Source organism: Thalassophryne amazonica, chromosome 7, assembly GCF_902500255.1.
Source record: "Thalassophryne amazonica chromosome 7, fThaAma1.1, whole genome shotgun sequence".
NCBI lineage: Eukaryota > Metazoa > Chordata > Actinopteri > Batrachoidiformes > Batrachoididae > Thalassophryne > Thalassophryne amazonica.
The window spans coordinates 84139999-84156748 of record NC_047109.1 but is presented as its reverse complement, the minus strand read 5'-3'; the positions used below and the strand labels follow the sequence as shown (position 1 = coordinate 84156748).

At 41.8% G+C, this 16750-nt stretch overlaps 1 protein-coding gene across 5 annotated transcripts in view; it reads left to right on the top strand.

Annotated features, from left to right (window-relative positions):
- The window catches only part of stx17 (syntaxin 17), a 34406-nt gene extending 17864 nt beyond the window's left edge, over nucleotides 1–16542 (top strand). For all 5 annotated transcript variants that reach the window (XM_034174898.1, XM_034174899.1, XM_034174900.1 and 2 more), the window contains 3 exons: nucleotides 485–535; nucleotides 10577–10663; nucleotides 16176–16542. In XM_034174898.1, coding sequence (XP_034030789.1) covers nucleotides 485–535; nucleotides 10577–10663; nucleotides 16176–16427 — 390 coding nt within the window. In that variant the 3' untranslated portion in view covers nucleotides 16428–16542. The remainder of the gene's footprint in view (nucleotides 1–484; nucleotides 536–10576; nucleotides 10664–16175) is intronic.
- The last annotated feature ends 208 nt before the right edge of the window (nucleotides 16543–16750 follow it).

The following is a 16750-nucleotide window of genomic DNA, read 5'->3' as shown; positions in this document are numbered from 1 at the left end:
TCACCTTACCACATCTAAACTCCCATTTCACATATTGTAAAGAAGATGCTCCTATCTCCTTTTCAATCCCAATCATGTTTATATATATATGCATATGTATATGTGTATGTGTATAGGTATGTGTGTGCATATGTGTGTATGGGTGTATATGTATGTGTATGTATATGTGTATATGCACATATATATATATATTCTATTTCTACCTCATTTCTTATTATTACCTATTTCTACCTTATTTCTTAAGTATTATTATTATTGCTTATCTTGCACACGCTCTTTGATGAACATTTTCCTCTACTTGCACCCACCATGTGTGTTTTTTTTAAGACCTGACGTAACATGTGAATTTCTCCTCTGTGAGATCAATAAAGTTTATCTTTATCTTTAATTGTTTATGTCTCTCATTAGTTTTCATTCCGGATCAATAGTCCAATACTCCAGGCTTATGTGATAACTTTTTGAGAATATTATTTGTCTCTCTCAGGACATAAAGGAGCTGAACGGTTTGGTGACGGAGTTTTCTGTGCTGGTTCACGTGAGTACGAGCGGCCATCTCTTTCTTCTACTTACTTCCTGCAAGTCTGATGCTGCTGCTGCATTCACATTTCAGTGCATGTTTGTTGTTTGTATGTGCACATCCCTCCCTGTGAGCGAAAACAGTGTGATAGAGAAATGGTGTCTATTCAACCACGAGTGCTTTTGTTGCCCGGTGCGTCTCTTCTCAGAGGAGCGCACACGGCTGCGTTCAGCAGCACACCAGGGCCCCAGAGGCCCTTCAGGGAGGCCAGAGGGAGGTGCTGGTCTACAGGAGGAGACAAGGGGAACGAGGGATACATTGGAGCAGGTGGAGAACAGATGTCTCAGATTATCGCTCTGTCCTCCGGGATGGAGGGAAAGGAGGAGGGCGGCTGGGACGAGGAGAGTTGAAGAGTGAAAGGAGGGTGAAAAGAACATAGAGACATGTTCGAAGGAGCAGAAATAGCATAGACATGTTATCGTGGTGTCTCCAGAGTGAAAGGCAGCATCAGGGGAGTGATGTTCGAGCGCTCAATCTCTGAGTGTCTGGATGTGCGTTGTGTTGAGTGCCTGTTCCGCTGTTTGTGTTCTGAGTTGTAGGCTGTGATCTTTTTGTGTGTATTTTGAGGACGCATCACTAATCACTCATTCATTCATTTTCCATACCCGCTTATTCCAATTAAGGGTCACAGGGTGCTGGAACACCAAATCACTGGGTGAGTGGCAGGGTACACCCTGGACAGGCCACCAGTCTATTGCAGGGCTGGCATCCATAGACCGACAAACTCACTCACAATCTCCCGCCTACAGTCAGGTTCATAGTTTCTCATTCACCTTACCTGCATGTCTTTGGAAGTGGGAGGAATCTGGATCACCCGCAGGGAACACACACAAACACGGGGATATTCAATCAGTGTCGCTTAAGAAATCGGTTCTTAATTGAAAAAGCCTGGCTTGAATTAACAGCGATTTTATATATACAATGTACATTCAGAACGTGTCCACTGTTTGGCTATGCAAAGTACAATTTGTTGTGTGGGCCGCTGAAGAGGAGGTACTACTGGCCCACCACCACCAGTCGGCGCCCTGCTTGGAGTGCGGGCTTCAAGCATGAGAGGGCGCCGAGACAGAGAGTGACAGCTGTCACTCATTTACACCAGCTGTCACCAATCACCAACGTCCCTACAAAAGCCGGATTATTACTCCACCTCCTCGCCGAGAAATCAACTACCGTCGAAGGTAATTCTCTGCTGTGATTAAGTGTTAACTAATTGTTCTGTGTGCAGCCGTATTCCTGAGGATTCAGCGTTTTTGGATTGGCGTGCAGTGAGAGTCTGCGACGTCTTCGCCTCTCACTCCATCCAAGGAGCCACTGTCAGGAGCTGCACGGGTGACTTTGTATCGGAGGTGGAGGTTTTCCCTCCTCGAAGATCTGTAGGTGAAGGATTACTGGGTGTGTGGATACACACTCACCATTAACTGTTTTTCATCTTCTGCCAGCAGTACCAGGGTCTGCAACAGAAGACGGTGACCACCTGGGGACTCAGGACTTGGCGGCTCCGGTGTTCTTGCTGTTGGTGGTGGAAGCTGTGTGGGTCCCGGCTCTCCGATCGCCAGAGGTCTCCTATCTTCGAGCCTGCCCGCACGTCACCTTGTGTTTAATTGGCATTATCTTTGTCTGTATCCAGTTGTGCGTTTCACAACATTAAATTGTTACTCTTTGTCTTATCCATTGTCCGTTCATTTGCGCCCCCTGTTGCGGGTCCGTGTTACGACACCTTCCCAACACAATTACTCATCTGGGGGTCTGAAATCCTAATCCTCTTTGAAGGAGTCTCCATGGATTGCACTCACTTCTCCCAGCAGTTCTGCCATTGGAAGCATTTCTGGAAGGCCTCTTTTGTCCACCTTAGCCAAAGTGTTCCACATGATGTCTTCTCACAACTCAAATCAAGTTCCATTTAGTGTTGTTTTGTTCTTGGGGAACAGCCAAAGATCAGAGGCAGCCATGTCAGGAGAGTCGGGAGCCTGACAAATCACAGTAGCGTTGTGTTTGGTTAGGAAAGCCTGATTTTCATTTTATACCATTTATATAGTGCCAAATCACAACAAAGTTGCCTCAAAGCGCTTCAAACAAGTAAGCGCCTGCTAGTGACTGATGTGCTTTTCAAGCAGGAAAAAATTTACGCATGTACATGAAGGTTCCCTACATCTCTCCACCAAATGACGACTTGCCCGCTACATTTGTTTCCGTGGGATAAAATAAGGTGTAAAATAAGGATTTTCTTAAAAAGAAGACATGAAAGTTCAGCTACAATTTGCCAGAAGGTACATCTGAGATGCAAGCTTAGGGCCCTGTCCCACTGGGGAGAGGATTAATTGCGCATGAATTCAGTATACAAATTGCGGGCGTTCGTTGTCGTCCGCAACAAAAATGGCCAAAAATGACAAATGTCCCAGTATGAATTACGGATATATTAATAATATATAGCGAATATATGATGAACAATCACAGTTATATAACGCATGTAGTGAAGAAACTGATCCAACACATTGAGATTATCACGGCAGTATTACGGGTGTATTATGAATGCATAGCTCACGTGTTGCGCATGCACGGCATCTGCATTGCGGTCATAAAAGAAGCACACTCGCTCCTTTCGGCATCACTATTCACACCAACAATACAGCCTCTGGAGCATTTGCTGGACTTGGACAAGTTGATCACAGAGTGTTGTCATGCGAGGGTTAACTGTTCATGGGTTTTGGAGCGGGAGGGGGGAAGCCACTGGGGGTGTGAGACTGTGTTTTTTTTGTTTGTTTGTTTGTTTGTTTTTTGAGTGCGTGAGTGAGTTGTGGGTAAACAGCAACTCTTCCTTTTGTTGGTGTTAAATAAAAGTCCCGGATTGCAGCAGCTATGTCTTTGTGGATTTACACAGCTGGACCGGCACTGACTGGCAGGTATGTCGCTTTCTGCCACATATAGTACTTTGGGTTTACGTGACATGTTTGTTAGGCATTCACAGATTGCCCGCAAATCAGCTGCAAAGCAGATGTAATAAAAAGGCTTTATTTGTGGCCAATTTGTATGCATTCGCTACAACATATTTTAGTTTGTGATGTGGACATGATGGGCACGCAGTATATCTGTTTTACACACTGTCCCGGTCCGCTGCCAAGCTGCAAATCCCTGTCAGTTGCGGATATCAGCGGTTAACGGCAGATATACAGCGCATAGAGTGAGTATGTATTGAATTGAGTATGTATGGAGTATGTAAGGCGAATGTCATCCACATTCAGATTTTTGAACAGCTCAAAAATCCTGGCCGCGGACATGCGTGCCTCTGCGGATGATCACGGGCGTGTTCGGATGATGGCCGACTCATACAGGCATGTTACACGGATATTGTGGATGTTTGGCGAATATGGGCCAATATTGTGCCCAATCCATATGCAAATCCTTCTAAACGCCAGTGGGACAGGGCCCTTAGATTTGATGATTTGGTGAAAAAAAAATCCTCCTCTATTCCATTTCATCATGAAGCTGTATATCTGGGGATACAAAATGCAAAACATGCACTATGCACAATTTCTCCAATTACAGCCACAGAAGCCTATAACTTCTTCTGGGTTGTCTGGGTGTCTTGGTGGCTACCAATCATTAGAAGAGTGCCATAATGTTTGTATTTCTTCATAATTTATGTAAATAAAGTCAAAGACATATTCAGTGACTTGGAAATGTTCATGTATCCATCACTTGTCTGAAGAAAACTGGTAATAAATCTGATTATTTACAGGTATTATACCAAAGGGGTCCATTACTTATGTAACCCATCATCTTGGCTTTTATATTTTAATTAATTTATATCAAGTTGTAGAGATTTCCTTTCAGTTTGAGTTTAAGGAAGATAATTTTAGATTTTTTTTTATTTTTTTTTGTATTATTCTTTTTTATTTTTTGTAATTGAAATGGCATAAACAAATTAAAATGTGTGGCATACCAAGTGTTCCTATACTTTTGGAGGCATTGTATATACAGTTGTATGCAAAGGTTTCAGCACCCCTGATCATTTTCGTGATTTTCCTTTATAAATTATTGGTTGTCTGGATCAGAAATTTCAGTTAAATATATCATATAGCAGACGAACACACTGATATTTGAGAAGTGAAATGAAGTTTCCAGTATTTACAGAAAGTGTGCAATAATTATTTAAACAAAATTGGGCACGTGCATAAATTTTGGCACCCTTGTCATTTTATTGATTTGAATACATTTAGCACTAATTATTGGAACACAAAATTGGTTTGGTAATTCACCTCCTTACACAGGTGAATCCAATCATGAGAAAGGGTATTTAAGGTGGCCATTTGCAAATGTTTCCCCTCTTTGCATCTCTTTGATTGGCAATATGGGAGCCTCTAAACAACTCTCAAATGACCTGAAAACAAAGATTGTTCAACATCATGGTTTAGGGGAAGGATACAAAAAGCTATCTCAGACATTTCAGCTGTCAGTTTCCACTGTGATGAACATAGTGAGGAAATGGAAGACCACAGGCACAGTGCTAGTTAAGGCCTAAAGTGGTAGGCCAAGAAAAATCTCAGATAAGCTGAAGCAAAGGATGGTGAGAACAGTCATAGTCAACCCACAGACCTGATCCAATGACCTACAACATGATCTTGCTGCAGATAATGTCACTGTACATTGTTCAACTATACAGTGCACTTTGCACAAGGAGATGCTGTATGATGCTGTAATGCAGAGGAAGCCTTTTCTGCGCATACGCCACAAACGGAGTCGCTTGAGGTATGCTAAAGCACATTTGGACAAGCCAGCTTCATTTTGGAATAAGGTCCTGTGGACTGATGAAACAAAAATTGAGTTATTTGGACATAACAAGGGGCGGTATGCATGGCTGAAAAAGAACACAGCATTCCAAGAAAAACACTTGCTACCTACAGTAAAATTTGGAGGTAGTTCCATCATGCTGTGGGGCTGTGTGGCCAGTGCAGGTACTGGGAATCTTGTTAAAGTTGAGGGTCACATGGATTCCAATCAATATCAGCAGATTCTTGAGAACAGTGTTCATGAATCAGTAACAAAGTTGAAGTTGCACAGGGGCTGAATATTATTGAAAATCTGTGGTGTGCTTTTAAGTGGGCTGTCCATGCTTGGAAACCAACAAACCTGACTCAACTGGAGATGTTTTGTAAAGAAGAATGGTCCAAAATACCTTCAACCAGAATCCAGACTCTCATTTTAAGCTATAGGAAGCGTTTAGAAGCTGTTATTTCTGCAAAAGAGGGATCTACTAAATATTGATGTATTTTTTTTCTGTTGGGGTGCCCAAATTTCTGCACCTGCCTAATGTTGTTTAAAGAATTATTGCACACTATCTGCAAATCCTGTAAACTTTATTTCACTTCTCAAATATCACTGTGTTTGTCTGCTATATGATATATTTAACTGAAATTGCTGATCTAAGCAACCAATGACTTCTAAAGGAAAATCATGGAAATCATCAGGGGTGTCCAAACGTTTACATACACGTTTACACACACCCACACACACCCCCACACACACACATATACTTGTACAACTGGAAAAATTGTGCATCGTGCAAGTTTTGAATTTTGCATCACTAGTTATATAACTTCATGGTGGAGTAGCATAGAGAAGATTTTCTTTAAAAGAAAATGTGGAATTTCAGCTACAACTAGATTTGATCTGTTTTGTTGTATGAAAATCCTTCTCTGCTCCACTTCACTATGAGGCCGTAAGTGGTGGTGCAACAGTCAGAAGTTGCGCTATGCACAATTTTGCAACCACAGAAGCCTATAACTTCTTCAGGGTTGCCTGGATGTCTTGGTGGCTCCCCTTACTCTTCTCTTTCTTGCATGGTTCCTTAGTTTTTGAGAAGTTTTATTTTTACTTATCATTTTTCATAAAGGGCCAATGTCCTCACTTGACAGGTGAGGTGCACATGCGCAGTTGCGCAGTGGAGCTCATCTCAACGAGACACCTCACCCGTCGAGTTGAGCTCCCCCATGGAAGAAAACCCACGTAAGTTTTGTCTTTACATAAAAATACAGTAATGAGTGTCTTTTCAGTTTAAAAAGTAAAGACTTGCATGTACACGCTGTCTTTAAAGCAGAATATCTTGACAGAATGCCAGCAATGGAAAACAGCCAATACATCAAATTTAGGGGAGGTGATAATCTAGTGGTTAAGCGTTGGGCTTGAGACCAGAGGATCCTTGGTTCAAATCCCAGCCTGACCGGACAATTACTAAGGGCCCTTGGGCAAGGTCCTTAATCCCCTAGTTGCTCCCGGTGTGTAGTGAGCGCCTTGCATGGCAGCACCCTGGCATCGGGGTGAATGTGAGGCATTATTTGTAAAGCGCTTTGAGCGTCTGATGCAGATGGAAAAGCACTATATAAATGCAGTTCATTTACCATTTTAGAATTGATTGTGTTTTCTGACTGAATTATCAAAACTAACAAACAATATGTATGAATATATAGAATAGAATAGAATAATTCTTTATTGTCCACCGATGTGGAAAATTGTCTTTGGCTCACCAGCACAAAAAAGACAAAAAAACAGTCATAAAACAGTCATACAAACACACAAATAAAACAAAAATAAGATACATAAAATACATGGAAGTAAAGGAAGAAGTAGAATAAGACCTAGTAAGATAAATAAAATGTACGAGTACAATAAGATCTAATAAAATCAAATAAAACAGAAGTAAAGCAGTTCAGGTTTAATTTGTGGAGTGGTCACTTTTTTTAGTTCATTATGGTGACGGCATTTGGTATAAAAGATTTTTTGAAAGTACCTTTGGCCAGAGGAGCTCTGTAGCGCCTCCCAGACTTCAAGAGCTCAAACTGACAGGACAGAGGATGAGAGCTGTCTGCCAGGACTCTCTCAGCTTTCCTCCTCATCCTGTCAGTGTAAATGTGGGTCAGAGTCTTCTGGGGTTTTCCCACAATTTTCCCCACCATTTTTACAATTCTATTTAATTTGTCCTTACATTTACAACTCAAGTGATCAAACCAAACACAAAGATGAAATGTTAAAATACTCTCAATATGTGCAGAATACACAAGCTCTAAAATCTGCGGATTAACACCAAGACAACTCAATCTTCTGAGAAGACTGAGTCGCTGTGAACATTTCTTAAAGATAAAATCAGTGTTTTCAAAGAAGCTCAAGTGACTATCAAGAACTGTACCAAGATATTTAAAAGTTTCAACCGTTTCAACAAGCTGGCCATCGAGTGAAACTGGCTGCACGGTCAGTTCTTGCTTTGTGTGAAAAACAAGCTCCTTTGTCTTAGACACATGGATTTCCAGCTGGCTGTCGAGACACCAAGCTTCAAGAGCTTTAGTGTGAGCGAGATAGGAGGCTTCGACAGAGGAGTCACACTTTTGTAGCAGGCCGACTAGGGCCATGTCATCCGCGTATTTAATCAGTTTAAAGTTTGTGTCATTAACTGTAAATTCGTTTGTAAAAAGAGAGAAGAGCAGAGGTGAAAGAACGCTACCCTGTGGGCAGCCAGTGCTTATGATGAGCTCTCCTGACAGAATGTTGTTAGCACAAACTCTTTGAGGGCGACAAGACAGAAAGTCTCTGATCCAGAGCATCAGGCCCTTTTCAACATTTAAATCAGCCAGCCTTTTCAGAAGAATATGTAATTTCATAGAATTAAAAGCTGCACTGAAGTCTACAAACAAAACCCGAGCATATGCTTTAGCAAGTGAAAGCTGCTTTGAGATCATGTCCAGCAAGATCAGTCCGGCATCATCAGTACCTCTGTCCCTCTTATAGGCAAACTGCAGAGGGTCTAGTTCACTGACCACTGTGGTGGTCAGGACGTCAACTAAAACTCTCTCCATAGTTTTACATAATATGGAGGTTATGGCAATGGGCCGAAAATCTTCAGGTTTGCTTGCCCTGGCTTTTTTGGTATAGGCCTTATTATGGAGAATTTCCAAGATTTGGGCACTCCTGTGACAAGTAGGGAATTAAACAATCTGGAAAAGACTCCTTTTAATTGAGGAGCACAGTCTTTGAGTAGACGGGCTTTCAGGCCATCTGGGCCAGTGGCCTTGTTTGGCTTCAGTTTAGAAAGACTTTTAGCCACGTCATCCTCAGTGATAGCTGTGGGAGCTCCTGCTGGAAGATTTTTACAGATCTCATCACATTCCTGTTTATCATCCACTTTATCAAATCTACAGAAGAAATGGTTTAACTCATCAACAAAACATTGATTAATGGTTGTAAGAGCATCACATTTCTTACTGGATTTGCCCATCAGTGTATTTAGACCTTCCCAGGCTTGTTTTATATTGCCACTGAAAAATTTACTTTCTACTTTATTCTTGTACTCAGTTTTTGCCTTAAATATATTCCCTCTCAGCTGTCTCCTTTTTTCCTGCATTAATTGCACATTACCAGAGCAGAAGGCTGCCTTCTTTTCATTAAGACAGATTTTCAATTGTTTGGACACCCAGGGTTTGTTATTTGGGAATATTTTCACAGTTTTAGTCTCTGACACGTTATCCTCACAGAACTTAATATAAGATGTGATGGTGTCAGTGAGTTCATCTCCATCCTGACAGGATTCAAAGAAAATGTCCCAGTTTGTTTCATCAAAACAGTCTCTGAGTTGCTCTTTGCTTTCCTCGGACCACACCTGTACCTGCTTATTAACTGTTTTCATTCTTTTGACCACAGCTTTGTATTTAGGCAAAAGATGAATCACATTGTGGTCACATTTTCCAAGAGGTGGTCTGCATACCGCTTTATAAGCCGCTGGGATGTTGCCATAGCAACGGTCAAGCGTCCGATGCAGACGTGTAGGACAGTCTACATATTGCTGTAGAGTGGGCAGGTGGTCAGACAGACTGCAGGAGTTAAAGTCACCCAGAATGAAAACGGGCAGAGCGGGTGAGTGCATTATTATAGCTCTCTGCTATTCTCTCTCCTGCTGCGTCGTCATCTGGACCGGGCACGTATACGAGAATGACAGTGATCTGTCCGAACTCCCGCGGAAGATAAAAGGGTCTAAAAGATACAGTCAGTATCTCATAGTCAGGTGTGCATACTTGCTCTCGTATGCTGTATTGAGTGGCCCAGCTGTTATCCACAAACAAACACAGACCCCCTCCGATGGATTTGTGCGCAGTGCGCGCGTTCCTGTCCGCTCTGACAGCGGTGTAGCCTGACAGGCTCGGTGTATCGTGATGATCTTTAAGCCATAATAATAATAAAATTATTATTAATTATTATTGTGTCCCTAACAGTGCAGCTGTCATTTCTGTCTTTTTGTTACCTGGGGGTAAAAAAGACAGGCAAGTCTCGTCGACAGATTTAAACAGGTGAATCTGTGACATTCAAAAATGAAAAGTTGGTGAAGATTTGAAATCTTTCTGAAGTTTTTCTGAGGGGATATCTAACAAAGAATGTAAAACAGAGAAGGAAAAAAAAAGAAGGGAAAGCAGCACTGAGAATTGAGGAAGAAGAGAAGAAACCTGCCCTGATTGTTGTTTGGTTACTGTGTCCATCCAGGTCTCACAGAGAGAGAGAGACAGCTGCCACTCTGAATATTTCATGAGAACCACACACACACACACACACACACACACACACACACACACACACACACACACACACACACACACACACACACACACACACACACACACACACACACACACACACACACACACACACACACACACACACACACACACACACCTTTCCCATGGTAACTTGTAGCTGGAAAGCAGGATTTGGACAGATAAAAAAATAAACAGGTGGTTGGTCTTTCACACATGCGTGTATTTGTTGGTAAATGCATACATGCATGTGTGCATCACTAAATATCTTTATGAGGACCGGTTTGAGTTTTATAGTGCTCACGAACGACTGGTCCCCACTTGGTGTCTAGGTTACGGTTCGGCTGTGGTTTGGGAATGCACTGTGTCAGTCCTCGCAGTGATACATAAATAAGAATGTGTGTTTGTGTGTGTGACCCCTGTGCATCAGTCCCAGCAGGAGAAGATTGACAGAATAGAGGACAATGTCAACACAGCCGCTGCCAACGTGGTGGAGGGGACCAAGAGCCTCGGGAAGGTGTGTATGAGTGTGTGTCTGTGTGTGTGAACTTGTTTATACAGTTTTGCAAAGACCGGTTTCAGCCTCATGCTTGTGAAATGTTTTTATTTCTATTTATTTGTTTACCTATATTTAATTTGTCTATGTTCACCTTTTCAACGGTTCTAAAAGGGCTTTTTGAGTATGAAGCCTTTGTTTGAGGGTTCAAGTGAAGTTAGTGTCAGACATTTAGTTGTGATTGTGGTTCAGGTTAAGAGTGAGGGGATTATATTATGTCAATCACAGTCCTCACAAGAATACCTAAACTATAATGTGTGTGTTGTATTTGGGCGATGGGGAGATCGATGGCACTTTGCCTCCCAGCCATTCCACAGCGTTTGTCCCTATTGATCCGTTCGAATAGGGAGGAAAGCTGCAATTAAGGAAATGGAGAGAGGAGAGGAGTGGAGGAAGAGTGATAGAGAGGTAGGATGAGAGGGTGACAGGAGAAGGGGTGTGTGTGTGTGTGTGTGTGTGTGTGTGTGTGTGTGTGTGTGTGTGTGTGTGTGTGTGTGTGTGTGTGTGTGTGTGTGTGTGTGTGTGTGTGTGTGTGTGTGTGTGTGTGTGTGTGTGTGTAGCATTAAGGAGAGCTTTGAATGACTGTTTAATAGTTTTTTCGGGAGCAGCCCTTGGGCTTCCATTGGTAATTCAACACACTGAGAGAGCTTTGCATGTGTGCAAACACATCATGTGCAACCCAGAAGGACAACTCAGTGGCTTTCACATGCATTACACATGCATTGCTGAACGTTTTGCCTGTTATATCCAGAATGATTCACCTTTTTATTTTTCGCTCTTTTTTTTTCCCCCTCAAACTACAGCACGTAATGTGTACGCACAGCAGTAGAGGCAGAGTTCTATAGTGTTGGCACAACGATTTTACTGACAGGATTTAACCTGAGATTAAAGGAAGGTAAGGGAGAAGCAGCCATCTGTCAGATCAAGTGATCCATTTCGAGTGAAGCGTGGGCATCCCCTTGGCCTTCTCCAGCCACTGGGATCCTCAGCAGTTGGGCCACCCTGTGTGTCAAGCACACATGCCATGTGCCCATAATGTCAAAGATGGCACTCCATCACAGTGCAAGTGATACTCCTCATCTTATTTCCCCTATGTAACTGTTCATCTGATGCAAAGTCATTCTAGTGGTACCCATGGATTCTCTATCTAAAATAATATGCTCACATGAGTAAAGGTCATTTAGTATCATAACCATATGAGAAAATTCATATACAACTTCATCCATCAGATCTAGATCCATATTCAAACATGGACCAACTTACAAATGTAGATATATACATGGGACACAGACACACGTCTGAATTTCTTTTATTAATATTGTTTTATTACAGTGACACATTCACCACAATGTTGCAAACTGTTTCATCTCCCAATGTTATTGGAATGTTTGTAATTGATGCAGAAGTTAGATTGGGGTCTAGAATGATATCTTCCTTGAAACCAAAACCCACCCCACAACAAAGTTTCATTCAAGTCCATTTGAACATTTTTTTTAGATCTCTTGTGTGCAGAGAGACAAATGCTAATGAAACATATGGTCTCATTCTGTTAATATAATCATTTAAGAAATTGTTTACCAAGAAAACAAGATAAATTCAACTACTTCTCTAATATGTGCATTTGAGCAGTCCCCAATTTCCAATTTTTGGCCCCCTTTTCAAACCAACTTCAAAATTGATGAAATTGGGCCAACTTTTGAAATAACAGGCAAAATTCACATTACCTACTATTTTATATCTACTTACATATGAGCGTAACTAAATACTGGTAAATACACCAAAATGTTGTTGAATACACTTGAGTTCCTACGATTCCCATTTCATGATTAACTTTTTTTTTTGTATGGGCTAAATGCTACTTCTGCATTTGTTCCACACCTTTCCAAAATGCTAAAATGTTTCTGGTAACATCTCAAAACTATCTTCTGTTGAAGAGCATGACATGCTTTTCATGGGTTTCATATTGTGGTGGAGGATCTGAAGGAAGCGTCTGTGTCAAGATTAGTACAACCCCAATTCCAGTGAAGTTGGGACGTTATGTAAAATGTAAATAAAAGCAGAATACAATGATTTGCAAATCTTCTTCAACCTATATTCAGTTGAATACACGGCAAAGACAAGATATTTAATGTTCAAACTTATAAACTTTATTGTTTTTGTGTAAATATTTGCTCATTTTGAAATGGATGTCTGCAACACGTTTCAAAGAAGCTGGGACAGTGGTATGTTTACCACTGTGTTGCATCACCTTTCCTTCTAACAACACTCAATAAGTATTTGGGAACTGAGGACACTAATTGTTGAAGCTTTGTAGGTGGAATTCTTTCCCATTCTTGCTTGATGTATGACTTCAGTTGTTCAACAGTCCGGGGTCTCCGTTGTCGTATTTTGCGCTTCATAGTGCGCCACACATTTTCAGTGGGCGACAGGTCTGGACTGCAAGCAGGCCAGTCTAGTACCCGCACTCTTTTACTACGAAGCCACACTGTTGTAACATGTGCAGAATGTGGCTTGGCATTGACTTGCTGAAAGAAGCAGGGACGTCCCTGAAAAAGACGTTGCTTGGATGGCAGCATGTGTTGCTCAAAAACCTGTATGTACCTATCAGCATTGATGGTGCCATCACAGATGTGTAAGTTGCCCATGCCATGGACACTAACACATCCCCATACCATCACAGATGCTGGCTTTTGAACTTTGCCTTGGTAACAATCTGGACGATCTTTTTCCTCTTTTGTCCAGAGGACACAATGTCCATGATTTCCAAAAACAATTTGGAATGTGGATTCATTGGACCACAGCACACTTTTCCACTTTGCGCCTGTCCATTTCAAATGAGCTCGGGCCCAGAGAAGCCGGTGGTGTTTCTGGATGTTGTTGATGTATGGCTTTCGCTTTGCATGGTAGAGTTTTAACTTGTACTTGTAGATGGAGTGGCAAACTGTATTAACTGATGATGGTTTCTGAAGTGTTCCTGAGCCCACGCAGTAAGATCCTTTCCACCGTGATGTCGGTTTTTAATGCACTGCCACCTGAGGGATCGAAGGTCACGGGCATTCAGTGTTGGTTTTCGGCCTTGCTGCTTACGTGTAGAAAGTTCTCCAGATTCTCTGATTCTTCTGATTATATTATGGACTGTAGATGATGGATTCCTTAAATTCCTTGCAATTGAACATTGAGAAACATTGTTCTTAAACTGTTGGACTATTTTTTCATGCAGTTGTTCACAACGTGGTGATCCTCGCCCCATATTTGCTTGTGAATGGCTGAGTTTTTTGGGGATGCTTTTATACCCAATCATGACACTCACCTGTTTCCAATTAGGTATTCTTTGAGCATTCATCAACTTTCCCAGTCCTTTGCTGCCCCGTCCCAGTTTTTTTAGAACGTGTTGCAGGCATCCATTTGAAAATGAGCAAATATTTGCACAAAAACAATAAAGTTTATCAGTTTGAACATTAAATAATATGTCTTGTGGTGTATTCAATTGAATATAGGTTGAAGAGGATTTGCAAATCATTGTATTTTGTTTTTATTTACATTTTTACACAACATCCCAGCTTCATTGGAATTGGGGTTGTATTTCCAGATAACTGCATATTGTACCCACTCATCCACTTTCACCTACTTTTACACAAGAGTACTCTCCGGTTTGCACCAATTAAATCTGATTATTCATGTTTAGTGGATCACAATTTAACCTGATGTCACAATTTTTTTAAGCATGTTTAAAATTTCCAGATTGCTCACTGTTCTACAATGCTATATTTACCACTGATTTTCTGGCCTTGATTGGGTATCCATTTCATAAAATGTATTTATTTGGCTCCAAAAAATGTACACAGTGGGGTATCAAACCTCAACAATGGGTGACCATTCATTGATCCTTTTCTAATCAAAGGACGGTGTTGACTCTCGGTGTTGACTTTTGATACTTGATCAAAGGATGATCACCCATATGAAAGTGCAAAAACAAAACAAACAAAACAAACAAAACAAACAAAACAGTTAAATCAGTGGGAGACATTGTAAAAATATGTCTACGTGAGAATGGCAGATAGCTCATACCTCTACCAGTCTTACCTTCTTTTTCAGTGAAAGAGAGATATTTGTTTCTGAATCAGAATACTTTATTAATCCCATTGAATTTGTTCCATGTGCTAAGTGCAAAATAGCAAGTAGGGAGGAAAGGAAATAGAATAGAATTTTAATTACACCTGATATTGAGCATTTCAGCTCTTCGCTAACGTTCTTAGATCCTGTTTGCTGAATTTTAATTGCTCACGTTTGACTTTTGTTCCTATTCACACCTGACCTTTGGTCTTGATTGCTGACCTTTGATCCTGATCACTCATCATTGATGTGATTCTGATTGCTCATCTTTGATCCTGAGATTTGATCTTTTATCATGGCCATTGATCCTGATGACTGAGGTTTGATCCTGATTTTCCCATTGCTTTGCTGCCTTGACTGAGTTGTCCTTGTTTTTATTGCCCCTTGTCTGACTTTCTTCGATCCTGCAATCAGGGTAGAAGGAACTGCGATCAAGGGATCAGGCTCAAAGGAAACAGGATAAAAGATAATAACTCACTTTTGATGCAGCTCTGCATCAAAATTTAATTAACTCTTAGATCTCCACCAAAGTTCAGGGACATTCATTCATGAGCTTTTCACACATCCTGCGACCGGATAACGTAACTAACAATTGGAAACAACTCCATCTCCTCTGTGGAGGAGGAAAAAATGGCTTGTTTCAGTGAAATGTTCTTAAACAGGGACGTGCACAGAGGTTGACCTCTGTATGAGGTTACTTGTAGATGTCATGTGCTGCGCATTTGATGAGGGGGCGCTGTGAGATAAAAGAGATGAGACGGATGTCAGATGTTTTCACCTGTTTGAAAGCTTGTAATCTGTCATCAGGTCACACTGCATCACGCACATGCGCGCGCACGCACGCACACACACACACACACACACACACTCAGTCATGCAGGCCCACAGTTCTTCCATCCTCCACAGCCTGCACCCACAATTCTTTCAACTCTGAAGAAATTACCTCAGCTTCCGGGAGGCGGGGGACAAGGGCCGTGTGCTTTTGAACTAGATTAATTTAATGGTGAAGTATTAATCAAGTGTGTGTCCGTGTGTGTGTTTGTGTGGATGGTCAGAAGTCAGTCATTAACTGGCATCAGCAAAGAGCAGCTTCCACTCTGATGATAACAGCTGTAATAACACACAGGCCACATCTCTGATTTCTCCAAAACGAAGATAAAGAAAGCACTTTGATGCAGCTACGGAGTTTCATTTTACGTTTACTCAACACAGGCGTGTTTGTATGCGTTTTTCCACCTTCTGTGGGCCCATGTTTGATCTTGAAAGTATAAACGCATCCAAACCCTTTGGCAGTCTGTTTTGAACCCTCCAAAGGTGGTTGTGTGTCGAATTAAACAGGACTACGTTTTCTTGTTGCTAGGCGGTGGGATACAAGCTGTCGGTGTTGCCAGTTGCCGGGGCGCTCCTGGGCAGCGTTTTGGGAGGCCCACTGGGTCTGCTGGCTGGCCTCAAAGCTGCAAGTGTGGCTGTTGCTCTGGGAGGCGGTGCCTTGGGTTTCGCGGGGGGGAACCTGGTTCAGAAGCACCGCAAAAGCCGAGTGGACCAACAGATGAAACACCTGACAACGCCGCCAGCAGACCCACCAGCTGATGTCTTGTCAAAGCAAAAATGACGCATCAGTGAGTCTTCACTTTGTAGCCTCAATCCCAATCTGTTGACTAATCAATGAGGCGCCTGTGCTGGCTGACCAATCAGATGCTGTGACGCAGATACAGAATACAAACCAGACCTCCATCTCGCCTGAGGGTGTCTTCAGACCTGGTACCAGATGTAGTGTCCTGTTGGTACTGTTACACAGTAACAACAGCTTCAGCCAACAGTTCAGTACTTTTATGTTTGAATGTTAGTGGTGTTTCTGTGAGGACATTTTTGGGTTTTCATAAACCCAACATTTTTGTTTTTTTTTGGTCACATTTTGCACTACAGCTTTTAAAT